Source organism: Sarcophilus harrisii, chromosome 4, assembly GCF_902635505.1.
Source record: "Sarcophilus harrisii chromosome 4, mSarHar1.11, whole genome shotgun sequence".
In the NCBI taxonomy this organism is placed as follows: domain Eukaryota; kingdom Metazoa; phylum Chordata; class Mammalia; order Dasyuromorphia; family Dasyuridae; genus Sarcophilus; species Sarcophilus harrisii.
Genome location: NC_045429.1, coordinates 100,384,726 through 100,412,218, shown reverse-complemented (window position 1 = coordinate 100,412,218; position 27,493 = coordinate 100,384,726). Strand labels below are relative to the sequence as shown.

Genomic DNA, 27,493 nt, shown 5'->3' with positions numbered 1-27,493 from the left:
ATTCACACAGAAGTTAGGATAGAGAAATGACAATCACAGATTTAGGGATGAAAGGACCCAAAACGTCATCTGCTCCAACGCTGCCATTTTACAGACAAAGAACAGAAGTTCCATGATTTGCCCAAGGTTTCACTAAGTGATAAAGCCAGCACTCAAATTTAAGCCTTCTGACTCCAAGGATGTAGCTCTCCCTGCTACATCCTGACTTCAGGATTTTGTGGAACAGTCTGAATTTTGACAATTTATGTTATGTTTGAATTTTGACTCACATAAAATTCCAAGCTTTATGGTTGACCACATGTCTTTATGCCAATCCTATAAAATAAATAGGCACAAAAATTAATTATTATCTCCATTTTACAGATGAAGAAACTCATACACTGGGAGGATAAGTGATTTGACCCTGTAAGTAATGGAGCTTGTTCAAGTGTTGTTCATGTTTCCCTTTGAAAGAGGACCAATAAAAGAAATCAAGAGAATGATGCCTTCACTGGCTCTTGAATGGGATCTAAGTGAGAGCAAGGTGCAAAGTCATCATCAGCTTTACTGTTTCCTCCAGAACTCAAACCCTGTAATCCTATTAGTGCTCTCTGCATTACCATGCCAAAATTTATAGATAGATCTAACTCGTATTTGAAGGTCAACAAAGACCCAAGATGCTATCACCTGGCTTTTTAGGGAGGATTCCAAACCATTTCAACCATCCCACTAGAAACCTATTCTAATCTCCCTCCTTAACCAGTTCCTCACTCCCACTCCAGGGGCTGTATTTAGGTTGAGTAATTTATTCTATCTTTATCTGGTTAGTACAAATTTGTTTGCTCATAGTCTCCCCATTTGATTGTGAGTTCCCTGAGGACAGGGATTGCCTTTTGCCCAAGAGTTTGAAACTAGAGAGATTTAAGTTAAAATTTTGACTTAGGTTAAAATTAAGCTAAACCAACTCCAAAACTTCTATTATTCTACTCACCAAAAGAATGGCTAAAAAAAAAAGTCTCATTTCTTTATTTCTCAAAAAAAAAATTGTATACTTATACTTCCTTTTTTCTTTTAATTCAAAACCTGAACAGAACAGTTGCAATACCAATCTGACATACTAATTTTTCTTTCTAAGCCACCCAAAAGAATAAGGCCAAGCCAATAATAAGAGATTATTTTCACTAAAAGGGCAATGGAAAAGCTCATAATGAATGGGTATGAGTTGACTGTAATAAAGGAACAATAAAGAACCCAAAATATGTTCAAGAAAAAGGATGGATTATACACTGATGAGCAAAGGGGATGAGGAGGAAGAGGGAAAAGCCCCCAAGCATAGTTGGCGCAGGGGGCGGGGGGAGAGAACCTCTTGTAGTTATCTTAAAGAGGAGGTACATAAAATGGGCAGACATATGGGTTTGCAATCTGCGTTGTTGCATAGAACAGCCACATTAAAAAATCAGAGTCGTCTGAGTATTGAACAATTTTTTGACCACAGAATTCACTGGACTAAAAAGAAAGCTAAGGTTTTAACATAATTATTCTGATCACAGTGATGACAAAGGTTATCATGTCAGCACCCTAGGGATTCAGTTATAACTCCACCTCTCGGCCAATCAACCAACTAACCTCTGCTTCAATGTCAACAGCTCACCAAATCACCAGGTCACAGCTCTCCACTGAGAGATCAATCCATTGGTACTTCATCAACCTGGGAGATTTCCAAGCTACCTGCTATAAGGATTGCTCTTTAGGGATTGCAAGAATTCTCAGGGAGGACCCACCTCCACTCTCTTCTCAGATGATCCTGTAAGCATGAATCCAAAGCAATTTAGAGTTTGAGGAAATTACAAGTAGCTTCACATCCCAAAAACATTGGGAATCACTTTCAGGAACTATTGGTTGTAGGACCCAATGACAATAAAGACAGACTTGTGAATTGAGAGAAATTGTAATTAGTAGTGATCACAGAAATATGAATCAAGAGATTCAGGGGCAGTGGAAGCTTTGCCATTGGCCATTAGTCGCTTTACAAAACTATTTAGTTGCCAACTTCCAAAGGTAATCCATTTAGACTAGATTGTCTGTAAGGTCCCTTTCAACTCTTGGAGATAGAATTTTCTGAATATGAGGCAAACTCAATAACATCCTCATCACGAAAACACAAGACTAGATCTTGCCAAATGAATCAGCTATTGGTGACTTAGACATTTAGAAAAATGCATTAAATGTTTTGATTATTAGAGTACCATTAGATTTTGTACACTGGAATTAACATTTATTGAAAAGATAGCCTTGTAGCTTGAAGAGTATCTTCTGCTATCCCAGAAAGTATGGCTTACTCATCTTGTAAAAAAGTTGGTTCAGATGAGTTCACTTCCACTCCTCCACCAAGACTTCACTGGAAGGAGGGTTTGCCAACCCTTCAGAAACAGGATATATTTTTTAAGGCTTATGGGTCATGTCATGTCATGTCCCAATCACCACGTGCTCTTTGTTTTCTTTCACAACCCAGACCATTCCAGTCAATCACAGATGAGGGGATTGATCTTCTCCCCAGTGGGAGCAGGCCCCACCCATCTCACCATGATTTTAAACCAAAGTTGGGAGGTCTGCAATGCATCAACATGAACTATGTTCCAGGACTTTTTGAACATTTAGTACATTTTTAGGCAAAGAGGAAAAAAAAAAAAAAAAAAGATGGCAGATGGCATCCTAAAATAACCACAAAGATTGAGGAGCTTCATTGCCCAGCTGTTTCTTCTTCCTTAAGGATATGCACATTTCAAGTCCAGAGCCATCCTTCTTGATGAATAAGTTAAGATCAAGGCTTATTTCATAGCAAATGAGAAGAACCATAAAAAAATTTGTCCATTTCCCACCCCCACATATTATGGAAGTTGGAATTGCTCCTAACCAGGCAACAATTATCCTAAACTTGGAGAAGGGTAATTAACAACATTTCTTTTTCCAAATCATTACTACTTTAACAATTCTGCTCAAAATGGGCCTAAATAGATCCACTTCACACTTGGAAATTTTGCAGAAAAGGGCAGATAAAAATGTAGGCTTTGCACTTTGCCTCATCTACAGAAAGTTTCTGACAAATTTAAAATGCTACTGGGAATACTACAATTCATATATTCTCTTGCTTTCAAAGGTAGATGGGTGATTCAGGTCCTTTGATCAATTCTAAAGTTTAACTCTAGCTGCCTCAGGAGCCTGCAAATCAATGTTCCCAACTTCTGATAATGGCAGGGAAAGACTTTTATGTCCACTGTCCACCAGGGCTCTCTCCAGCCTTTCATTCCCACACAGCCTATCCAACCTCAGCACAGATTCATTCATTTAACAAATATTTTATCAAGCCCAATATTACCCTAAGATGCTATGGAGAAACAAAATAAAAAAGTCTTGGTCCTTGCCTACATTTATAACCCAATGAAAAAGGAATTATGATACAATAAATCTCTTTAAACTAAAGCAGCTCTGAATAAAGTCCAGATAACTGGAGTTCAAGTCTAGGCTTACAAAGATATTCTTGGATAGTTACCCTGGGGGCAATACCCCAGCTCCAGTTCAAAGACAAAAATCATCTATAGTCAGAGCCACAGGACTGGAATCATGGGGGTGTAACCTGGAGATTATCAAGCAAGACACTGTAGAGAAGACCAGCACCATACCAGGACTTCGTGCCTGGCAAGGACTGTGCTGGTAGACAATATGGCCAGGAAGGCAGAAAGAGAAAGGGAAAAAAATAAGTGTTCTGGGAAAGGTTCAAAGTGTTTAGAGCAGGTTCAAACTACAGCCCACGGGCCAGATGTGGCAGTTGAGGACGTTTATCCCCCTCACTCAGGGCTATGAAGTTTCTTTGTTTAAAGGCCCACAAAACGAAGTTCTTGTTTTTACTATAGTCCGGCCCTCCAACAGTCTGAGGGATAGTGAACTGGCCCCCTATTTAGAAAGTTTGAGGACCCATGGGCAACTGCAATAACTGTAAAGATTTTAAAGGTGAAGTGCTCTCCTCTTAACAGACCAGCAGTGTAGATAGTGCTGTGACCATTTACTGTGACCATTTTAAAGATGAGGAAACTGACACTTAAAGGGTTAAGTGACTTGACCATGGTCATTCAGCTAATGTAATTATTGCCTCTTCAGCTTCAAAAGTCCCTTTCCCTGACTCCATGCAATTTCCTCAAGAGTTTACAATGGGAAGAAATCAAAGAAAAAACTTGAAAGACAGACTGAGGCCACAGGATGCAAGGCTTTTTCCAGGCTACAGTGGTGTGACGGAAAGAAACTAGTTAAAAGCAATGGCAAATTATAACTCTCCCGTTTCATACCTGGAGTCACAGTTTAGACACCAGAGAAAAGAGATTCAAGAATCTGAATAATACAATAAAATTCTAGTATTATTCTATTTACAGTATTATTCAATTTATAGATAGTTCTCTTCTAGATAGTTCTCAAATGATGAACAGTATGGATGAACAGAACTACAAAAAGTGCTGGATTAGGAGGGAAAGAATATGGGTTCAAATTATTATTTGTCCATTTCCTTCCTTCCTGGCTTTATTTCCTCTCTGGACCTCAGTTTCCTCATCTATAAAATGAGATGTTGGGCTAGAGGAACTCTAAGATCTCTTCTAGCTCTAAACATGTGAACAGCTTTCCCTTCCCCTATAAATAAATTGCAATGGCTGAGACACAATTAACCAACAACTCAGAAGCTATCAGCCTTTTTTCAGTAAAGTTAAGCAAGTTATTATGCAGGAACCAGCCTGAACCACTTAAGTCATTATTTTTTTTTTAATCAAACAACTTCTAAAGGAAATTTACTATATTCTAGCAAAAAAAAAAAAAAAAAATTCTGGATCAACTACTAGTTAATATGAGTTGATTTGAATTTTATTAAAAGTAGATATCTACATATTGATGGCTTTTCCCTTCCAGAACAGCATAATACTTCTCTAATAAAATCCCCAGAGACTCAGGTATAAGATAAATAGTAAATTTACTTTAAAATTTGGATGAACTGAATAGAACAGAATTTCCCAGGAAGAAAACATAGGGCAGTGGAAAGAGAAAACAAGCCTGTGGCCAGTCAGCATCATTCACATGTGAGCTAGGGAAAGGCACTTGTTACTTGTAAAATTAAATACTCTAATACTAAATAATTAAATAAATACTAAATACTATAAAATATAGTATTTGAAATTAGATAGGTCCTTAGAGATTATTTGCTGCACTCCTCTCATTTTACAGCTGAAAAAACAGAGACCTCCAGAAGTAGTCATTAATTCAAGGTCAAGAAGGTTATAGAGGAATAGGACCAGGATTTGATTCTAAGAGCTCTACACTACAAACCCAGCAGTATTTATTCCTATACCAGCTTACAATGAAAGCAGCTCCCCCACCCCCCAAAAAAGGCTAGAGGAACAAAGGTGAATAACTTGACCAGTGTCAGCCCAACCAATTTTAAGCCAGGAACCTTACAGTGAAGTGGGGTAAACACGAAAAGGTGACTGAAACTACTGAATAGGCTTCTCCAAAACAAGTTTCTGTTCCCATTCCCTGGAAGAATGCCTGAATTTAGAAAGGTTAAGGGCCCTATAGCATTTCCAGTCTGCCTCTCCTCTCCCAAATGCTCCCTCCCTCTAACCAAGTATACATGTTTCTTGAATTTTGCCCAACTTTAATTTTTATCCAAAATATGTTTTACATGATAGCACATGTATAAATGATATCAAGCTGTCTACCATCTTTGGAAGAGAGAAGGGAGAAAAATTTGGAGTGCCAAAATCTTATAAAAATGAATGCTAAAAATTTTCTTGAAAAAAAAATTAAAATTAAAAAAAAAATTTTTCCAAGTCTGCCTGACTGCAACAAAACTCTCTCTTCCCAAGAGATGACCAGTTTTCCAGTCACTGTAGGGTTAAAAAAAAAAAAAGCCCCAACAACATACACTAGGCTATTCCAGACAAGATGTTTTACTGCTGCTTTATTACACAAACTGATTATGTTTAAAGCTCCCTGAGGAGAGGGGGACTGGGTAAAAAAAGGATCTTCAGCAAAGACCTCTATTGGCATGGGCAAGAGGCAGTGGAATCTCCTTGGGGAATTAACTTACTCAAATACCATCGATCAACATTTGAAAACCCACACAGATCATGACAGAACCCTCAGCTTCATCCTTTGCCTTAAAAAAAAAAAAAGGGTTCTGAAAGAGTTAAATTGTTCCAGGCAAAAGGGCTGAGCTTATTCTATCAAAATGCTCCAGATGGAAATTGCAGAATTTCTCTCCTCAGCTCTGTGGAGCACACACACTGTTCTCCTCTGGCAAAAAAAAAAAACCATAATGTTCTCAAGAAAGAGAATTTTTACTTCCAGGCACACAGTACAACTCTGTTTTAGCCTATTCCTCCAGGAATATTTGCATTAACTGTCAATCACAAGCTTTCTGGGAGACTATAAAAACTTAAAGATTAATAAAAAAAACGGAGCAGAAAGGGCTCTGCAAAAAAATGACAATAGTCCACACGATATGAAATTATATTAACTTATCCGCACATTACCCTTCCATCCTTGATGACATTTATCAGCTCCAGTCCCAGCAAGGGGACTAATACTCTAGAAACCAGGGGGCCCCGGAGGCCAGGCCATGGAATTTGACCAGACACTAAAAGCCTGAATTTTACTAAAGGAATCTGAATCCCCACAAGCCAAGAAGCCGGCCCCGGTCTTTGGGAAGGAGACAAGCTAGACTGTCTTTGAGGGCAGCCCCCCCCCCCCCCCAGCAAAACCACAAAGGGGTTGATGAGGTTGGGCCTTTCAGCCTCCGAAGGGTTCTACCTCCTCCCTACAAAGACTAGAAAGGGAAGAAAACCACAGAGAAGGTAGAGAGAGTCTCAAAAAGTCCATCTATATTCTAAGACTTAATATAAATGACTTTAAAGCAAGACCAAGTAAAAGGAGGACTAATTCCGCGTTCAGCAACTATTAGACTGTAAGCTCTCGGAGGGCAGAGATTAGGTCAGTTTTTCCCTAGTACTTAAGAGAACGATGGCAGCGTTTGATTCTGAAAAGGGAACTGGACAAAAATCCAAGTTCTGGGTTCTAATTCCTAACTAGCTGTGTGACCTTGGACAAATCCTTTAATCTCTGGGCTAGCTTTCTCAGCAAACACTGAGAGGTTCAGAGCTGGTTTCTATGGCTCCTTTTAGTTCTCAAACTCTATACAATATCGGTGGGAAAAGACTGGAGGGAAAGAAAGCTTCCGCCTGTGACAAGGTTAAAGGGAAGCCTCAGAGATCCAACTGCATTACATCATCTCAGCGAGCAGCGCTTGTCAATATGCAAGTGTTTGATTCTGAGGCCCACAGGAGAATCTCCAGAATTCCTTGACCAAAAGGATCTGTGGTTCTATGCACACTTTCGGTCCTGAGGCTCCCGAACCACTTCGCACCCTTGGTCAGACGGGGCGCTTCTGGGAGAGCCTGGGGCAGCGGGAGTTACTAGCTCTGCGGGAACAGCTCCGGGCAGGATGTGGAGGGGGACAGACCCGGTTATAACCAGAGGGGGATTCCAGCGGCCAATCTGGACGGGACACAGAAGGCCGGTGGCCTATTGTTTGCAAAGAGAATCGGGGCTTATCTCCCGGGACTAGAGGCCGAGACCTCTCCCCATTCCAACTCCAAGCCACACCCTCCGCAGCCCAGCACAGCTGGGTCTAGGGCTCAGTCTGCTCCCTAGGCCCGCGGTAAGCCTACTAGGGCTTCCAGCCAATTGAGGAGAGCCCCTTCAGAGCCCGCTCTGGAGGCGGGCTGGCCGAGGAGACGGGGACCCCGGCGTGGCGGGCACTGCGGAGGAAGCCTCTCCGGCTCCAGTGAGCAACTGGCTTCCCGTTTTAAACCCTCCCAAGTGTTGGCTGGAAGAGGGAAGGGTCCCGAGGCTCTCCCCGAATCCCAAGTGCCAGAAAAGGGCTTTCTGACAGATACGGGCAGAGGAGGAGGAGACACCTCCTCTACCCTGAAACAAAGGGAGAGCTGGGTTCCCAGCCGTGTGTCGGAACGTTCGAGGCCTGCTTCCCATCCCCCAGCCGGGGTGCCCCTAGGCCGAGGCACACGGCCGTCGGCAGTGACTGACAGCCGGCCAGGCCGGGCCGCCACACGGACGCAGGCTGTGTTCCTCGTGGACGGGCGGCAATCCAAGAACGAGGGGCAGTGTGGAAGCCGGGTACAAGCTACAAGAATTCACTAGTCAGGTCTCTGACAGCCGCTCGCTTGTTCTGCAGGGGAATAAGGAGGGGCTTTGGAGAAAAAAGGGAAAGAGCAAGGGGTCAAGCGGACATCTCCCCCTTCCCCGGCGCCACAGCCCTGAGGGACGCGCCAGGCAATCTAAGACCCGGCCGCCGCACGCCGATTCCGAGCGGAGGGCAAAAGGAGGAAGGCGGCTGCCGCGATTACCTGGGGCCCGGGAAAGCCTCGCCGCGGGGTTCGCTCCCGGTCCGCCTCCCGTCTCGCAGCGAACCTAACGTTTCGGAGTAGCTGAGGGAGGGGGGGCCCGCCGGGAAGAGTGAAAAACCCTCATAAGCCCAACCCCCGCGGGAGCCCCCCAAAAAGAGCACCTCTGGGCAGCCTGCGGCCGGCGGGACGCGTTCCCAAACACCTGTCGGCCTCGGCGTCTAAAGGCCCCCGTCCAGCCTGGGCCAGGGCTCCGGGGCCGCTGCGGCCGGGCCACCCCGGGGGCGCCTCCTCTCCTCTTCCCCACAGAAGCCTGCGCCTCGCAGGGGACCCTGCACGCGGACACACGAGCCCGGCGGACGAATGGGCTCCCACACCAGCCCCGCCAGGTTCAGAGCAGCCTACCTTTGACCTGGGTGTCGTACTCCGCGATGATCTCCTTATCCTTCTTGAATTTGGCCGGAGACGTCATGGTTCCTCCCCAAGTCGGCTCCCAAGGGAAAAACCGGACCCCGCAGGCTGGAGCCCCCGAGGGTGCCTCGGGCGGGGGCGGCCGGCTCTGCCGGCGGAACGCGGCGCCCCGGGCCGCCGCGGTGCGTGCGAAGGCTGCGGGCTGGGGGGGGCGGCCGCGCGCGGGCGCATGCAGATGCAGGGGGCCGGGCGGGGCGGCCGGGGCCGGGCCGAGCGGCGGCTTCTGTTCGCTAGCGCGCGGCCCAGAGCCGCCGCCGCAGCCTCAGCCGGGGGAGCCGCCGCGCCGGGAGGCCGTCCTGGGCACTGGCATCAAGCGCGCAGGCCGGCGGGGGGAGTCCTTCCGCGCAGCGGCATGGTGCGGGGCGTGCGCCTGGCGGTGTCGGGGCGAGGGTGTGGGTGTGCGTCTGGGCGTGTGTCTCCGGGGGGGGCGGGGGGGCTGCTGCTTTTTCCGTTTTGTTTTATGGGCTCCTGAGATGATGCAAATCAAATCCCAAACGGGAGCGGCGGCAATGCGGGATCGGAAGTCGTTTTCCTCGGTTCGCTCGCCTGTAAATGCAGGAGGGGGGAGAATGAAGAAGGGCTATCGGCTGGAGGGGCGATACCCGTGCGCAGACTGGGCGGTGGGGCGGGCGACGTCCTCCCAAGCTAGGGGCCGTCGCGGCCGAGACCCGTTTACCTCCCCCCGGGAGGGTGGGCAGAAGGGAGGGACAGCAAGGTCAAGAGAAAGGGGAAGCTCCCTCCGGAAAGCAAGAGCTCTCCCGAGCCAGGGGGGGCTGTGGAGAGACCGCCCCCGCCCCCCGCCCCAAACCTTTCCAGACCCGAGCAGGACTCGGCCCCAGCCAAGGCCCTCCTGGGCGGGCTTGGAAGCCCTCGGACCCCGCCCCGATCCCGGTATCTCCCCTAGACATCAAAGGGCGATCCCAAGGCGCGGGCAGGGGGAGGGGGTGCGGATGCGGTTGCCAGCGGGGACCAGCTCCCGGTGCACAACTTTTCCTCCCCTTCTTCCTCCTCGATGTTTTGTTTTTGGTTACTAGCTTCCCTTGGCAGCGAATGTAAAGGGCGGGGGGACGCCCGGGGGAGGGCGAGGTCTGCGGGGATGGGGAGGGCGAGGTCTGCGGGGATGGGGAGGGCGAGGTCTGCGGGGATGGGGAGGGCGAGGTCTGCGGGGATGGGGAGGGCGAGGTCCGCGGGGATGGGGAGAGCCCTGTTCCGCACCGACTACGACCAGCAGAAAAATGTGGCGGGCAGAGGCAGGAAACGGGGCCGCGGAGCGCGGCCAGGACACGGCCAGCAGAGCGCGGGAGGGCAGCCGGCCTTCAGCCTAAGCCTCCTTCCCCCCACTCCCGACGAGCCAGCGCGCCCGCCTTCCCCCGGCCTCCCAAATGATCCCCATCCGGGCCTGCGGGGATTGCCCCTCGAGAAGAGGGGAGCCCCCGCCCCCGCCAGCCCTCTCAGCCACATCCCCGCCGCCGGAGCCCTCTCCCCCCTGGGGGCGCATTTTCCGGGCCCGGCTTCTCACCCCCTAACGGTGCCCCACAGAAGGCAGGCTTGCCGAGACGCGAGCCGGCCCCAGCGCGAGCGTGCAGGCAGCCAGACCCTCGGACGCCCCTCTCCTTCCTGCCGAGCCCGCCTGCGTCTCCCCCTTCCCGCGATCGAAGGAAAGGACAGCGGGGGGAAGGAGGAGGGACGGATGGAAGGAGGGAGGAGGGACGGCGTGGCTCCGGGAGGCAGGAAGGGGGGCGGGGGACGGATGGAGGGGAGCGAGGTGGGCTCCTGCACTGCTCTCTCGGGAGGGGCGCGCGCCGCCGGACCCCGGAGGGCTGGACGAAGCCAGGGAACGGGGTGTCGCAAGTTAGAGGGCAGAACCGAGGGAGGGAAGGGGCCGTGGCCGGGGCGCAGCTCCCGGGAGCGCGCCGGGGAGAGCGAGGCACGCGGTGCCGGCCCCGTGCGTGCACGGGCGGACGGACGGTGCCGCCTGCCGGGCTCGGGAGGCAGTGGGTAATCAATCAGCCCTGCCTTCCCGGCAGCGGTGGGAGCTGCTCTGCTGGCCGGGGGGCTGTCAAGGGCCGGCGGACGTCGGGAAACGCTTGGGGAGCCGCGCCGGCCAGGGGAGGGCGAGGGGCTGCGCACAAGGGATTCGGGAAGGGTCTCCCCGAGCCCGAACCGCCGGTGGCCGGGCAATGGGATGGCGGAGAAGCCGAACGAACAGTGGATGCCGCTCTCTCCTTCCCGCCCCAGTCCCCGGTTCCCTCCTGGGATCCAGGAGGAAGAAAGGGGAGAAGGAAGGAGCCTTTACCTGGCTCCGGCGCGGCTGGGTCCCCCGGCCCCGGGAACGCTTTCCCTGCTCAGTTCCCGCCCATCCACCCGCTACTCTGCAGCTCGCTTCCCTCTTTCCCCCACCCCCTTCGAGAGCCTCCGCCCGCTCCACGGAGTGATGTCGAAGAGCCCACCCTCCGGTTCGCCAATCATCGACCACCGCCTCGAGACTGACGGACTCCGGAGCCACTAAAAAAAGGGTGCTCCCGCCCCTCCACACCAACCCAGGAGAAAGGTTGGACCAGAGCAGTCAAAGGGCGTGGCCTATCGTGCAAAGGCGGGCTCTTGCGATGAGCCCCACCCCTCCAGATGAGCCCCACCCCTCTGTCCAACTAAAGTTAAAAAAAAAAAAACTTAGGGAGGTGGAAACAAGACGCTCAACAACCACACGCGAGCTCGAAAGGACCGACAGAACCAATTGGATCGTGACAAGGGGGCGAGGCGTTGCGGGGAATTTTCTCCAATAGAGAATAAGAATCTGAGGGGAATGTCCAACGTCTTCCAATTGGAAGCTCGAAGGGCGGACTCTTTCCTTTTCACTGGGGCGAAAGCGAAGACTTGCCTAAACCTCCTTGAAGTTCACCAATCAAAACAGGAGGTGTAGCTAAATTCTTCCAACTGGCAAGCAGGATCGAACAGACACCGTTGCCGGGGCGGGCTGGACAAGGTTCTCCTCCACTCAGATTTTTCACCCGAAGGCGTGTTCAGAATCTTCCAATGGGAGAAGAGGGCGTGGCCCGGATCCCCCCCAATAGGAGCGCGACGTTGGTAATTCAAACTGACAGCCGGTCAGGAAAAGGAAAGGAGAGTGAAAACGGCGTGTCCGGTGACAGGAACCCCTCGAGGACTGAGCCGAACGGACCTGCCCTGCCCTCCTGCCCTGCCCTGCCCCTTCCCTGCCCTCCTGCGCTGCCCCGCCTTTTGGAGGGCGCGCGCCAGCGCGTGCGCGCCTGACCCGTCCAGTTCGAGGGGGGGGGAGAGAGACCTGAGGGAAGGGGGCGCCGAGGGAGGGAGAGGCTGAGGAGAGGGGACCTCAAGAGAGAGAGAGCTGGGGGGGCAGTTATCCAGAGAGAGGGAGAGAGTTTTGAGGGGGATCATCCAGGAAGACAAGGCGAGGGCAGAGCAGAGGCATCTAATAAGGGAGAGGTCCATCCGGGGGACCGTACAGGAGGAGAGGGAGAAGTTGGACCAGAGGCTTTTCTGCAGGGAGAGAGAGATCCGGGGTGCCCTCCAGGAACGAGAGAGGGCTCAGTGGAGGTCCCCAAGAAGAGACGACGAAGAGCAGGCCCAAGTCCCAGTAGTGAGGGGGAGGGCCGAAACCAGTCACCCGTCGGGGCAGAGGAGCCAAAGTGAGGACGTCTCGGGAGGGAGGGAGAGAGAACCGAGACACCCGCAGAGAGACAGGGGGCTGAGCAGCTTAGGCCGGGAAAACTGGTATTCAGACAGGCCAAGAAAGGTCAGGTTCGTCCAGGACGAGAGGGGGCGCCTCGGGGAGAGACTTTCCAGGGACAGGGAGAGGGTGCTGAGGAGCGCCCTCCAGAACGAGAGGGAGCTCCCCGCGGGCAGGCTCTGCAGGGCCAGGGAGAGGCTCCTGAGAAGTGCCCTCCAGAACGAGAGGGAGCTCCCCGGGGAGAGGCTTTGCAGGGCCAGGGAGAGGGTGCTGAGGAGCGCCGTCCAGGGCGAGAGGGAGAGCCCCGAGGGGAGGTTCTGCAGGGCCAGGGAGAGGGTGCTGAGGAGCGCCGTCTCGGACGAGAGGGAGAGCCCCGAGGGGAGGCTCTGCAGGGCCAGGGAGAGGCTCCTGAGAAGTGCCCTCCAGAACGAGAGGGAGCTCCCCGGGGAGAGGCTTTGCAGGGCCAGGGAGAGGGTGCTGAGGAGCGCCGTCCAGGGAGAGAGGGAGAGCCCCGAGGAGAGGCTCCCTGTCAGAGATCGGGAACTCAGGGACTTGCTCCACGAAGAAGGAGGGCCAGACGAGAGCCTGACCAGGAGCAGGTTGCGGGTGCTGAGGAGCGCCTACCAGGAAGAGAGGGAGCTCCCCGCGGGCAGGCTCTGCAGGGCCAGGGAGAGGGTGCTGAAGAGCGCGGGGCAGGACGAGAGGGAGCAAGCTGGCAGCAGGCGGTTAAGGAGGGGTAGGGAGAGAAATGTCAGGGAGAGCTGCCAGACAGGGAAAGAACGCACCGAAAGGCAGCTGTCCAAGGATGTCGACCTGAGGGAGAGCGCTGAGAGGAAGGGGGTCAGGAGGGAGAGAGAGCCGAAGGGGGCCATCCAGAGGGACGCCGACAGAGCCGAGAGGAAAGGGGTCAGAAGGGACAGGGAAGCGGTGAGGGACAGGAAAAGAACAAGTGAGAGTCCCTTGACTGGGGCTAGAGACACGGAGAGGGGCGCCCTTCCCGCAAGTCTCTCCAATAGGCAAGTAACTAAGCCCGAGCAAGAGAGCAGGACCCTCCAGCAAAGGAGAGAGAGGACTCGCAGAGGCCCACCCAGAGAAAGAGAGCCCTGGTTTTCTGGGAGAGACACGGAGTCCTCGGAAGGACCTTCGGGGAGGGTGTGAGCTCTCTGAGGCAGCCCATGACAGATTGTGTTTGAAGAATTCATTTAGGGAGACAGGGGGTCCAAACTGAGGAAAACTAGACTTGGGGGCAGAGAACCTAGAGGGGAAAAACTAAGGGGTGGTGTAGGTATCACCCGGCAGAAAAAGAGCTGAGAATAGATTGTGCTGGGGGAGGAGGGAAGGAGAACTCCAAAAATTTAGGGGAGACGATTCCTGGGAGAAAGTGATCAGAGAACCCTTGGGGAAAATCTTCCTCAGGGGAAGAAAAGGCTTTAAGAAAACTGGAGATGAGGAAACTTGAGAGGAAAAGATTTTAAAGATAAAGGAAAAGTGTAGAAGAGAAATCTGAGGGGAGGGGGGAGATAATTATTAAGACAAGTTAACAAGGAAAGCTTCCATTTAGATAGGAGAAAGGGGAAAAACAGCTAAGATAAAAGGTACTGATAATTCAGCAGCTCATTTCCCCACATACACACTATTCCCTGAGCAATTTAAGGGAAAAAGAAACTTTACCCTTTCCCTGGCTCCTTCTACGGGGGGGGAAAGCTACGTGTCTTTCCCTCAGTCTGAGCAAAAGGTCTAATTTCCTGCTTAGCCCTAAGTCTTCTTACTTCAGCCTTCCAATTTGGGGTTCCTGGACTGGACAGGGCACAAGCCCTGCTTCCTTTTTCAAAACACTCTCCTAATCCTCTCTTGAGTCATCATGTCTACCAGCAATTATAGCTTCAAGAATCGGTGTGTGTCTATCCTGTGCTGCAAATTCTGTAAGCAAGTGCTCAGCTCTAGGGGGATGAAGGCTGTCTTGCTGGCAGACACTGAAATAGACCTTTATTCTACAGATATTCCTCCAACCAAGTAAGTCAAGCTGACCAGGTTTAAGATTTCGTTCAGTGGTATACACCTCGCCCTGCTCCCCCTCCCCCTTTAACTAGCAGGGGAAAGTTGAGGTTGGCCCTCTGGGAGAAAACAATGAGGTTATCATTTTGGAGTGCCAGCCCCTCCCAGCCTTAGACTTAGTATCTGATGATCCTGTCGGAGCAAAACTGAGTGGGCTGAATGTCTGGACGTGGTCTGTGGTTTAGCCAGAGTGGTCAATTATGATTCAGGACTCCAGTTCAATTACAACTGTGACCACAGAGGCTTTAAGTCTAAACTCTGCTACAATTTCATTGTATCTGGTATTCCGTGACTTAGTGGACAAGTCCTATGTGATGCTCTTCATTATATTCTAAACTTTGATTTTAATTGAATGTGAAAATGGAGGGCTTTTGAGGGCTTGATTTACCTGAGGGATGGCAAATAGCTATTCTTCATTCTCATTTAGGACAGAACTAAAGAAAATAGATTAAGATGGAAAGAGCTACTAAGATTTACTATAATAATTTCATGATAATTGGCAGATTCTATAAAAGGTAACCAAATGGGATTGTGGAATCTTTTTAGCTGTACTTCAAAAATAGGATAGTTGCTGATCTGTCTACCTTGGGTTTAAGTTTGGTCCTGCTTACAGGCAAAGGAATGGGTTGATTACCACTCATTGGCCATAAATTGTGTTTTATCTAATGTTTAGAAGCACACACAATAACTTTTACATTATCAACCCATGTATCTGTCGAGTAACCATGGTATGATGGTCAAATTATAGTAGGCAGGATATTTGCCATGAGGTAAGCGATATCAGTATTATTATCCCCATTATGAAGAAGAACCTGAGACTCAGTGCAGTTTCTCAGCTCCTTTAGAGTCACAGACTGGTCTATGGCAGAGCCAGACTTCTGACTCCTAGGTTCCATGCTTTGTCCAATTGACTGCATTGCCTCTGAGTTCATATCTGAGGCACAGAAGTGAAGGTTAAAAAAGCAAATGGTCTGCTGGTTATCTTACAAGTTAGTGCCAATGGGTCTAGAATAGAATCAGGAGCTTTCATGTTGATTGCTGTTCTTGCTAGCTCATAAGAGATGGGGCTGTAATAATGTGTTGAATATATGTGGATCAATGAATACTAGAAAGAGAAAAAAGTGAAAGATTTATTAGAAGTTCATGACAAGTTGGCAGATGTTAAATGGCCCTTATGAAAAACAATGTAGTTCTGCCGACAGGCAGGAGAGTAGACTAGCTGGCTTTTTAAGGTCTCTTCCAGGCCTTTGAATCTACCAAATCAGTGCTGCTTCACTGATCAAAAGAGCAATTAACTATTCTTACATGTTTTCCCTTCTAGTGCAGTGGACTTCATTGGAACCTGTTATTTTACTGAAATCTGCCAATGCAAACTGAAGGACATCGCCTGTTTAAAATGGTAATTTATGGCACTGTTTTACTTTACCTGTGGATTGGAACGAAAAATGTTGAAGCTGAATTAGAGTGAAATATAATGGGTTACACTTAGCACTGGGTTGCCATCTGTGGGTTAAACTGTGGATCCCTCTTCCCTATGAAAGGAACATTTAAAAGACATTCAGAGAAAATAACTAGAGGAAAGTTTATTAAATTACAATTTGAAATATCAATTGGGGCAGCTAGCTAGTGCAATGGATAGAGCACCGACTCTGGAATCAGGAGGACCTGAGTTCAAATTTGGCTTTGAATACTTAACACTTCCTAGCTGTGTGACCCTGCACAAGTCACTAACCCAAATTGCCTCACACACACCAAAAACAACAACAACAAAAAAAAACCAAAAAAAAAAAAAAACCTTCAAGATGAAGTATATTGGAAAGACATATAAAGGAAGACAGCATAGTGAAGTTCCTAGGGCATTAGTCTAGGGCATTAGTCAGAGACGTTGGTCTTCAAATCCAGCCTCTCAGACTTTTTATTGACAGTGTAACCTTGGACTTAACTTCTTAGTTTGGTCACCTATAAAATGAGGGGGTTTGACTCAAAGACTTCTAAAGTCTTTTCTAGCTCCAACTATTAAGATCTTCTGAGAAATAGTAACTGACATAATTCCACTTCTCTGCTGTTTACCATATGACCAGATAATAAATGATTTATGAAAAATTCAGATCTTCTTTCATTAGCTGGCTAACACTGAAAAGGGTGAAAATTGTTGCAAATTCCACCATTCATTATAGAGTGACTTTACTTTTGAACATTTTCAAAGACAGCCAAGTCTAAAATTGGAGTAGCCAGCTTGGATTTGGTTTTCAGGGACACATGTTGTCCTCCTATTATTGCTCCATCTGATGGATCAGTTCTTGGGTGGCAACAGAGAACTAGAACATACAAAAACTTTAAATCACAGGAGTGACTCAAACTAGCAGAAATCTTAGATCTCCAAAGCTAATGATGTTTGTTCAGTAGGTAGTAGAATCCAGAGTGTCCTGGTATCCTATATAACAAACTTCAATCACTGTTCTGCCTAGAAGGGAAAGGCACAGCTGGTATATAATACTAATTTACTTTTGCATTGCCTTTGACGTACATCAGATCAGTTGATCCTCTCAACAGACTTGTGAAAAACAGTACAGGAAGGCTTATTCTTATTTTTGGCACCTCAGACAGGCCATGTTATATAGTGACTTACCAAAGTCTCACAGCTAATTCAAGAAGAATCAGTACTTGAAGTTGGACCTTGACACCAACTTCATTGTTCTTTTCATTGTACCACGCTGCCTCTTTACTGCTGAGTATCTAAAAAGGCTGTGTTCTGAGAACTATAAAAGAAGATGTAGTGAATTTTTTGTTCCTCCAGTCTACCTGGTCAAGATACTTTTGTAGGAAGTAGAATCTTTTAGTCATCATTTTATTGGTGTGTGTCTTCCACTGCTAAAGCTCCAAACCCTCATAATAGACAGCTTTCATGAATTGGGTTGGCTAAAAATCATCATCATCATCATCATCATCATTTGGTGAGCAAACTTAAGATAATGAGTTTCTATGCATTTATATGATATGATATTATATGATACTGACTTTCTATGCACTACTCCTTGGAAAACAAGCTTTTGTTCCAGACTCAAAAGCCTTTCCAACCTAGTGGAACATTATAGAGTTCACATTCTATTTAGGATAATAACATTTAAGAATCCAGAGTTCCTATAATCTACATGGCTCATGATGAAGCATAGAGTGGAATTTTAGTGAGAGTCTATAAAATAAATATAGAAATGGATTGGTTGTAAAGAAATAATTGCTTCATGTATAAATAATAAATTAGACAAACATAGCCTGATTTCTTAACAGATATTAAGGATAAATAAAATATTAGCCAAGAAGTTTGAGAATGTAATATAATATAAAATAGTTGCTGCATTTTACTTAGAATTTTATAATTTAGAGGGAAGCAGAGTTCACCTAATCTAGAAATTTCAACTGCAATATTCCCATCACTCTTCTACTTGAAGTAGATGCTGCAAAAATAATACCTGAACTCCCAAATTTGTTTGGTATGACCTCCCACTACCAGTTGTCCATTGCATTTGGAGGAAGTTCTAATTCATAAGGAGTTTTCATTTATATCAATTCAAAATCTGATTCCCTGTAATTTCTAAAGTAAGTCAAATCTCTTCTACGTGAAGACTCTTAATATATTTGAAGAATGGTATCTGTTCCTGCCAAGCTCTCTTTTCTCTGGGCTAATTATTGCCAATTCCTTTTACCTTTAGCCCATGGGAAAGGGGAATCAAAGAGTCTCCAGGGGCAGTGTGTCACTCCTGGAAGTAGCTCTAATTGTTAGGAAGTGTTTCCTTAAATTAAACCAAAATGTCCTTCTCTGCAATTTCCTTATAGCATGGTTTTGAGTTCTACTATCCTGGTCATCCTCTTTAAATCCAGTTTGTTAAGGGTCTTCCTTAAGTATGACACCCAGCACTCCACACTCTACTTCAGGTCTACATTTCACTTAGATTTCTGTAAACTGCATAACGTACATCTGTTGATGTGTTTTCTTTTTTTGGCTGCCACATCACATTGATGATTCATATTGATCTTGTAATTTCCCTTTCTTCTTCCTCCTCCCCCGTGAATGTTAGCTCCTTGAGAGTAGGGACTTTTTATTTTTCTCATTCTTTCCACATCACCTAGCACAATACTTCCCATCTATCCCTTAGCATTGTATTTTGGGCACAGTAGGTAATTGTTTGTTGGAATTGAATTATCTGCTCTAGCAAAACCTGTATCTTTTTCACCCAAAATGATTTCTAACTCATGTTCTCCCATTCCCTCTCCCACCACAACACACAATCTTCTACAATTATTCATGTAGTACATCTTTTTTTAACCAAAGGATATAATTTTATACTTGTCACTATTACATTTTATCTTGGTGTCTTTAGCCTACCATTCCAGCTAGTCATACTATAAATAATAACTTACATTTGCAAATATGCAAAGTACTTTACTATTTTATCTCAATTGTATCTCAAAACAATGCTATGATGTAAATACTACAGTTGTTATCTCTATTTTAACTTTGAGGAAACTGAGGCTCAAAGGGCATAAGGGACTTGGCCATCATCATATCACCAATAAAGATCAAATGCAGAATTTGAATCCATCTTATTGACTCCAATACCAACATTCTGCCTAGTGTGCCAATACTGCTTTTCCAGATTTCATTATCAAAAGTATTTAGCTCTCACTCCCAGTTTTATGTCATTTGCAAATTTGTTACATATGCTACCTTTCACTATGATTATGTAAAGTTATGACAATCATGAAAACAATGTGACTTAATGGAAAGAATATTGGTTTAATCTAGCTTAATTTTTTATATGTATTTTCTGTTATTCTCAGATTATAGTTCAACTACACTATACTAGAACTTCTTTTTGGAAAGCTGTCTCAGAATATATTCTATTCTCTTGTTGTCTCTGTCCCTGCTTACACTCAGCATTGAGGTACATTGACAAATTGACAAACCATTTTCTCCACAGTATGTATTAAGTAAAATTATTAAAAGATATATATGATTGAATATGTTAGAGAGATCTTTCATTTTATTGCATTATTTGGGGAGCAGGTAGCTGAGATAAGTATTTTATTAAATTATTGCTTAATATTTGTAATCACAAATAAAAGATCTAGAAACTGTTTACAGAGAGAAAAAAAAAATTGACTAGGAATCACAAGGATCCTACCCAAATCCTGATTTTGCTTTTTCCTATCTTGTGTGATCTTGGACTAGACACCTCAGAGTGCTGGGACTCAGCTTTCTCCTATATAATAAAAAAGTATGGGCTAAATGACTTCTGACAATTCTTCCACCTCTTAAGTCTGTGATTCTCTGAATTCACACCCCCCAAAACTTGTGTTTTTGAGGAGTAGAAGGCAAAAAAGGGATAGGAAGTGTTATACAAATAATTTGTTTACACTGATCTAATTCATTGCTTAGCTTTGCTATTATAGATAAAGCCATAATATAGCCCCTAAAGTACCATGAACCTACCAAACACACCCCTTTTTTTGTATCCTTTGGAATTGTAGAATAGCTGAGTTCCCATGTCCTCAGTTACCTCATTTGTAAAATGAATGGAGTAGATTAAATTCTTTAGGGCCCTTGTAGGCATAATATATCATGATCACAGGATCTCAAATGTTCAGAGTGGGAATGGAAGTCTGAAGCCATCTAACGTATAGTCCATGACTTAAGACTCCCCCCTACAATATTGCCTACAAATAGATTTGATTGGAGGATGAATGGAATGTAAAATCTTGAGGCCAAGGACTGTTTCATTGTTGTCTTTTTATTTACTGCACTTAGCACAGTTTCAGGCTCCTCATAAGCACTTAATAAATACTTTTTAAGTGAACAAATATTATTCAAAAGGTGATGACTCTTGTTTTATGTTTTAGTGGGAACATTGTAGGTTATCATGTGATCGTTCCATGCAAACCCTGCCTTCTTTCCTGCAACAACGGGCATTTCTGGATGTTTCATAGTCAGGCAGTTTTTGGTATCAACCGGTTAGACTCCACTGGTAAGAAACATCTCTTATCTTATCCATAAAACACAAACATAATTCAAATTGTCGTTGTTAGCTTCAGGATTCTTTGGGAGTTTTAATAGGTTTAGAATAAAGCTACATAAAAATATTTATCTTAACAGGTTTAGAATAAAGATATATAAAATCACTTGCTAACATTTGTTCTTAGGTGGCTATATAGTAAAAATGTTATTGCAGATTGTACCAACTGTGCACATAGAAATTAATCTATTTTTAACAATGACCTCTCTCAGGAAGCTTCCCCTAACCTAGATTACGGGACTCTGAGATATCAATTTTCCTGCCTATGTTATATAAAACCTTGAGATTACTACTGATATTTAAAATCTTTCTTCTCAAACACTCACTTATGGAGAGTATTGGCAAAAATTTATTATCATTTTGGGTTTGTTTTCTAAGGGTGCAAAGTTACCTAGATTCTTTTTTTTCATTTGATTAATATTTTAATTGTTCTGATCTCTTTTCCAATATATATGTTCTTACTCCAAAGAGTTCTTAAAAGAACCTTTTGATTTACTCTGTGTGTGTATTATCTCACATTTAAAAATAATTTTTCATGTGATTTGCTCATAATAAGGACAGAATTGCTATGTTAGTGTAGAGAATATAAATATTTGACCCTAAAAAAATGTTACCCTTGATAATTACTTTGGTAAGAAATTATGCTTTCAATGCTTTATGGATATTTACATGATGCATGATACATAATTGCTTGGAGGCATTCAATTGGTCATGTAAATACATGTTCTAATTGTCTACTATTACCTTACCTTTGAAGAAAGCTTGATAGTCTGAGTTAACAACTAGCACTAAAGTTTTTACTATTGCAAATTTTTTAATATACATTTTGTACTTAAGAAGTTGGGTGGGATTTTTTTAGGAGAAAGAAAATCTTGGACTTAAAAAATGGTAAAACTCTATTTCAGTGTTTAAAATGTGTATTACTGAGTCCTCCCCACATGCATTTTCTGTAGAGTGAGATTCATTCATCACCTGGGACCTAACCTTGGTTCCCAAGTCATCATTCAAGGTCCTAATTTAAGAATCTAGTAGTTAAAACAGGCTGTTTGCACTTAAATGCCAATCTGAATTCCCTCATGTGAGATTTAAACTCCTCTAATTTAAGCCCCCAGATGTATATTTGTGCTAATCACGGGTCACATGGGGCACATTAAGGGAAGTTTTTGCTTTGATACCATTTTTCTTGAATTCAAAACACAGAACTTAAAAAAAAAAAAATTCACTTTAATATTGCTTAATTTTTCAAAGATAAAAGCATTGCATTATTCCATTCACATCAATATAATCCATGAGAAACAGATGTATCACAGGATTTCCTTCCTCCCTTCTTAACAGAGAAAGGAAGGTCCTGCTTCTGTCAGATTCAATCTCTTAGTTTATTTTTCCTCCTTTGAAACAATTGTGCTAAAACTACTTCATGTCCCTGAGTATTGACTCCAAGAATCCTTCCTAACATTGATACTGTAATTGAAGCAATTTTTTTTCTAGAAATTTGCTTCTGATGGCATGAAAACTATCTTTGCAAGTCTCCTGGGTAGCTGATCAAAGGAATATCCATGATAGAAAATCTCTGACTTCAAAATGATATCTCTTCTAAACCCAAATATCACTTCAGTTAATATTATACTAAAAATCACCCCAGAAAGATCATTATTCCCATATTATGGAGAATTCCCAAAGTCTTCCTAGATAACCTGTTCTAAATCTGTTCTAAACCTAGATAAACCTGTTCTAAAATTTCACAACTGTTAACATTAGCAAGTTTTTCCTAACTCTTAATGGGTCCTCTACAAATTTATGTTAAGCGGAACACTGCTCTGCAGTGTTTAGTCATTTCATGATCAACTCTCTCTCCTGTGAATACTTTCACTTTTTATGAACAACCAAATTTAGTCCCACCTCCTTACTCTCAGATGAATACTGCCTCTTACTTACTGGGAAAATTGAAACAATCAGAAATGGACTTCTTCAGTCCCTCCATATGTGCCCCAACCTTTCTATATCACTTTTTTCTGTCTTCTTGACTTCTCATCTTAGAAGAGATGTTGGGTTTCCTTAGAAAGGCCAAACCTTCCACCTACCATTTCATTCATGTTCTCCCAGCTCATCCTGGAACTTATTCTATTTATCATTCTTTCTTACCATTCTCATTTCCCCTTCTCATTATCCCTGGCATCTTACAATTTCTTCCTTTCCATGATCAAGCATAAAGCCTAAGACTGTGATAATCCCTTGAGCTACTATATCATTTCTCCTCCTTTCTTTCAATCTTAAGGAAGAAAGGTAAAAAGAGTATCCATTTCCTCACTCTGCAACTCCTGGCAAACTTCTGCAATCGTTTCATAAATTTAGAATTGAAAAGGAACATTTGTAGGTCATCTCAGACAATTTTACAGATGAGGAAACTGGATGAGGCCCATGGAAATTAATACAGGTAGTAAATGGCAGAATGGGGATTCAGCCTGAGGTCTTCTACCTCTAAAGCTAGTGTTCTTTCCATTGTACCATACAATGCTCTACATCCTAGTGAAACTACTCTCAAAGATCATAGCAATCTTATCTTTTTTAATAATAGCTTTTTACTTAATCATTAAAGTAGTTCAAGATTTAGCCAAGTTCTGGCATAGCTAAAGTGGTTCCTGAAAGTTTCCACTAGTGTGCGGGTATTGGTTCTAAATAGTAGAGGGTGAATTACAGTTAGTACTGAAGAAAGACCAGCCTAAGGCTCAGGTCACAGAGATGCCCTAGTGGAAGATGTGTATGTTGGGATGAGAAATCTTCAAACGGATGAAAATGAGGGAGGACTGAATGGGATGGATTGGATGAAGTATTTCTCAATATTGAGTCACATGATCCCTGTTCTCAGAGCTGAGACCCTGAGGAGAGGGGTCATATGATCTCTGGAGGGATAAGCTTTGAACCCTGGAATACAGGAAGTTAGTGAAGTTGTAGGAAGTGATGTGACCTGTGGGAGGCAGCCAACATTGGTCAAGGATGGTTAAGTCCTTTTAGTCTTATCCAATGAGAGGCTCGGGTCTTTTGCTTTTAAGTCCTGGACAAGGCTGAAGCTGGTCAGGTTCCAAGAGTACGAGGTGGGAGTTGGGATGATTCCCAGGTGTGTCTGAGCCTCTCCCTGCAGAGATTAAATAAATGCTTTCTCTTTGTGTTAAAAAAAAAAATTAATAATAGCTTTTTATTTTTAAATTAAAATAGTTTTCAACATTCATCTTTGCAAAACCTCGTGTTCCAAATTTTTCTTCCTCCCTTCCCCCACTCCCTTCCCCTAGACAGCAAGTAATCCAATATATGCACTGCAATCTTATAATTGGCAATCCTATAACTTTTCTCAGTCCTTTTGCAGCTACGCAGTAAGCATTTGATCCTGTTGATAATTCCCTCCTTTGATATTCTCTTCCTTAGGTTTCTATAACTGAACCGTTACAGTCGTCCTTATACTGCTGATGACTGCTACTCTTACCTTTTCTTCACCCTGATCTCTAAATGTAGAAGTTCCCCAAAGTTCTGCCCCCAGATCTCTTCTATCTATGTACTCTTATGTCAGGGCTTCTTAAATTTTTTCTACTGACAACCTCTTCTTGCCTGAAAAATTTCTACATGATCCTTTGTCTATAGGAACATAAAATAGCTATACAAATCAAACATTTATTGATAATAAATCATAATTTCACAACTCCCAATTCAGATATGAAATGCCATATGGTGTCATGAACCACAATTTAAGAAGTTGGGCTCTATGTGATTACTATGCCTCCATCTATTTCTCTTCTGTAAATGACTCCCTAATTGAGATCTTCACCTTCATCCCGCCCCCACCTCTCACCTGAGCACTAGACTTAAATTTCTGACTCACTACTTGTTATCTTCAGTTGTATGTCCAAAACTGAATTAAGCATATCATGGTATCTCATAGTTTGAAGAGATCTCAAAGGTCATCTACTCTAACCCATGCCTGAAAAGTGGTCATCCATCCTCTGTTCAAAATCTCTATAATGGATAATGGCCTCCCAAGATGGCTATCTGCCTGCAATTTCCACACATTTTCCCTAGCTTTACCCTGTGAAGCCAAGTAGATATTCCCCTCTTCCTCATCCCTCTTACTATTCAAAGATAGCTATTAATTTCTCCTGAAGTCATCTTTTCTTCAGCCCTTGAATAGTATGATTTCTAGTCCTTTCAAAAGCCTGATTACCTTCTTCCAAATGAATTCCAGTTTGTCAATAGTCTTCTTGAAATTGTGCCCAGAAATGAACACAATACTCCACAATAATTTGACTAGATTAGAGGAACTATTATTTTCCTTGTTTTGGAGTTGGCCACACTAAATTTAGTATCAGAAGTTAGAACTCCTGAGTTTAAATCCTACTTCTGATACTTCCTAGTTTTGAGACTCCCAGGAAAGTCATTTAACCCCTCTCAACCTTAGTTGCCTCATCAATAAAATGGGAAAATTAATAGCACCAAGATTGTTGTGGGGATCAAATGGAATAACATATGTGAAACACTTTGCAAACTTACAATCACTATATAAATATTACTATGTCTCTTTTAATACAGTCTCTGGTCATTAACTTTTTTGGTTCCTATATCACCTTCTTGAGTCAAATTGAACTTGCTATCCACTAAAAACTTTTTTTTTTTTAACCAAAGCTGCTGTTTTAACTATACTTTCTTCCATTCTCTAATCATATGATTGATTTTTTTTTTTAACTTAAGTATAAGCTTTCATATTTTACCTATTAAATTTCACCCTTTTAGATTCAGGTCATTTTTTTTTATCCTGATTCAAATATCTTATGTGTTAGTTTTCCCTCTTAGCTTCATATCATCTACAAACTTGATGATGTGACTCATTAATCCCTTCAGCTGAGAGTGTAAGAGCACTGATAAACATAAAAGGGTCATAGAGATATCACAAGAGTCTTCCACTAGAAACTTCCCTTTAGGTTGACACTGATAAATTTATCACCATTTTTTGGTTCATTCAACCATTTCCAAATCTGCCTAATTGCTGTATACTGACATCTAGTCCATACTTCTCCATCTACTAAGGATCTAAGACTTTGCAGAGGACTTGTGAAACCCAAGAACACTTCACTGGTAGCATTTCTAAACTCTGGGTCATACTCAACTAACCTTCCCTTTTTGGATAGGGTTATTAAATTGGTAGCTCAGGTAAATGTTGGAGGTATAGTTTTCCTTAAATTGTCTCACATTTCTTTTATACAAAACATAGATGAAATTAGACAAAAATTATCTTTGAATGATTACAAATAAAGAATAGTTCAATGTCTGTTTAACCTTTTTAAAAATGATTTGGGTAAAAACATACATGTCATGCTTATTGAACTGCAGATGGTATACAGCCAAGTAAGACAAACTAAATGACAGAATCAGGCTTCAAAAAAATTTAACAGGTCAGATTTGGCCCAGTGTAATAAGATGAAATTTGGTAGGCATAAGTGTCAAATCTTATCTTTGTGTTAAAACAATCAACTTCAAACAAGATGAAGTATGACTAGACAACAGCTAGTCTGAAAAAGATCTGGAGGTTTTAAATGACCACAAGCTCAATAGGAGCCAATATTGTGAAAGTTAAAGTAATCAATCCAAAATCCAGGAATAGGGGATATACTCTGGTCAGATCACATTTATAATATTAAATATTGCTAGCACTGAAATCCATGACCTGAGAACCTTTCCATTTCTGAAATTTGGTGAACTGTCCAGTCATCATTAGGGTGTCCATTGTGTCCAGAATAATTCTTATTCGTTGACAGTTATTCTGTCTTTTAGTATGTATATGTGTGTGTTTCCATGAAATCTGAGCTTTAAAAGGTGGCTACTATTTTTTCTACCTTTCTATTGCTAGAATCTGATCCTATGACAATTAATAAAAACTGTTTCCATTTTGGCATTAAAATATAATCTGCCACTTTCTAAGAGCGTATAATATTATAACTGACGCCAGAGCCTTCCATACCTATAAGAAAAAAAAGTTCTAGATATTTCCATTGTAATTGAGGGCACACATTCCAATTCTATTCCATATACTCAGCCAACCAACCAATGTCAATGATCATTTCAGGCAAACCACTTTACCTCTTTGGGCTTAAGATTCCTGATTTGTAAAATGAGACAGGTTTGAACTGGGTGGCCACTAAGGTCTGTCCTTGCTCTAAAACCTATGAAAAGGAGCCTGACTTCATTAATTTGATGACATTTTCTTTTCAGGTGTAAATCTGCTACTTTGGGGCAACTTGCCAGAGGCAGAAGAAAGTACAGATGAAGACATGTTAGACATTTCCGAGGAGGAATGTATTAGATGAATGGAAACAGTGATGTGTATATTGTATTAAGACTCTTTTTCCTACTTAAAAAAAAAAATCCAAATATATTAATGAATGAACTTTAAAACTGCAAATAAACAGACCAAAGGACTTATTGGAAGTTTTTTCAGAATGCAAAGGTTATATAAGTATTGATTTGCTCAGTAGCTGCCTTAGTTTGGTTTGTTTCTATATAAATATAGTTCATTTGGACTTTTTCATTCTGGTACATTCTTAACTTTTCAGAAGGAGAAGATTCTCAATCTCTTTCAAGTGTGCTTGTGTTCTTTCATCTCCTAATCTAAGGAAATTTTGCTTCCATCTTGATGGTAAATGATTTTAATTTTAGATTTCTAGGACAAGTACAATAGTACCGATAAATAATCCAATGTTAGTGAGTTTTAA

At 43.9% G+C, this 27,493-nt stretch overlaps 2 protein-coding genes across 7 annotated transcripts in view; one reads left to right on the top strand and one right to left on the bottom strand.

The window, feature by feature from the left end:
- SRGAP2 (SLIT-ROBO Rho GTPase activating protein 2) overlaps positions 1 to 11,347 on the bottom strand; it is a 244,839-nt gene extending 233,492 nt beyond the window's left edge. For 4 of the 6 annotated variants that reach the window (XM_031937250.1, XM_031937253.1, XM_031937254.1 and 1 more), the window contains exons 1-2: positions 11,206 to 11,347; positions 8,844 to 9,455 (exon numbers count right to left, since the gene is read on the bottom strand). In XM_031937250.1, the coding sequence (XP_031793110.1) occupies positions 8,844 to 8,910 (67 nt within the window). In that variant the 5' untranslated portion in view covers positions 8,911 to 9,455; positions 11,206 to 11,347. Of the gene's footprint in view, positions 1 to 8,843; positions 9,456 to 9,727; positions 9,976 to 10,428; positions 10,619 to 11,205 lie in introns of those variants that run through there. The other 2 variants (XM_031937251.1, XM_031937252.1) reach the window with 2 other exon arrangements.
- A 1,958-nt stretch (positions 11,348 to 13,305) lies between these two features.
- On the top strand, positions 13,306 to 27,203 carry FAM72A (family with sequence similarity 72 member A). The gene is made up of 4 exons (XM_003767626.4): positions 13,306 to 14,628; positions 15,992 to 16,069; positions 20,569 to 20,693; positions 26,994 to 27,203. The coding sequence occupies exons 1-4, from the start codon at positions 14,477 to 14,479 to the stop codon at positions 27,086 to 27,088; spliced, it is 450 nt and encodes a 149-aa protein (XP_003767674.1). The 5' UTR covers positions 13,306 to 14,476; the 3' UTR covers positions 27,089 to 27,203.
- Positions 27,204 to 27,493: the final 290 nt, after the last annotated feature.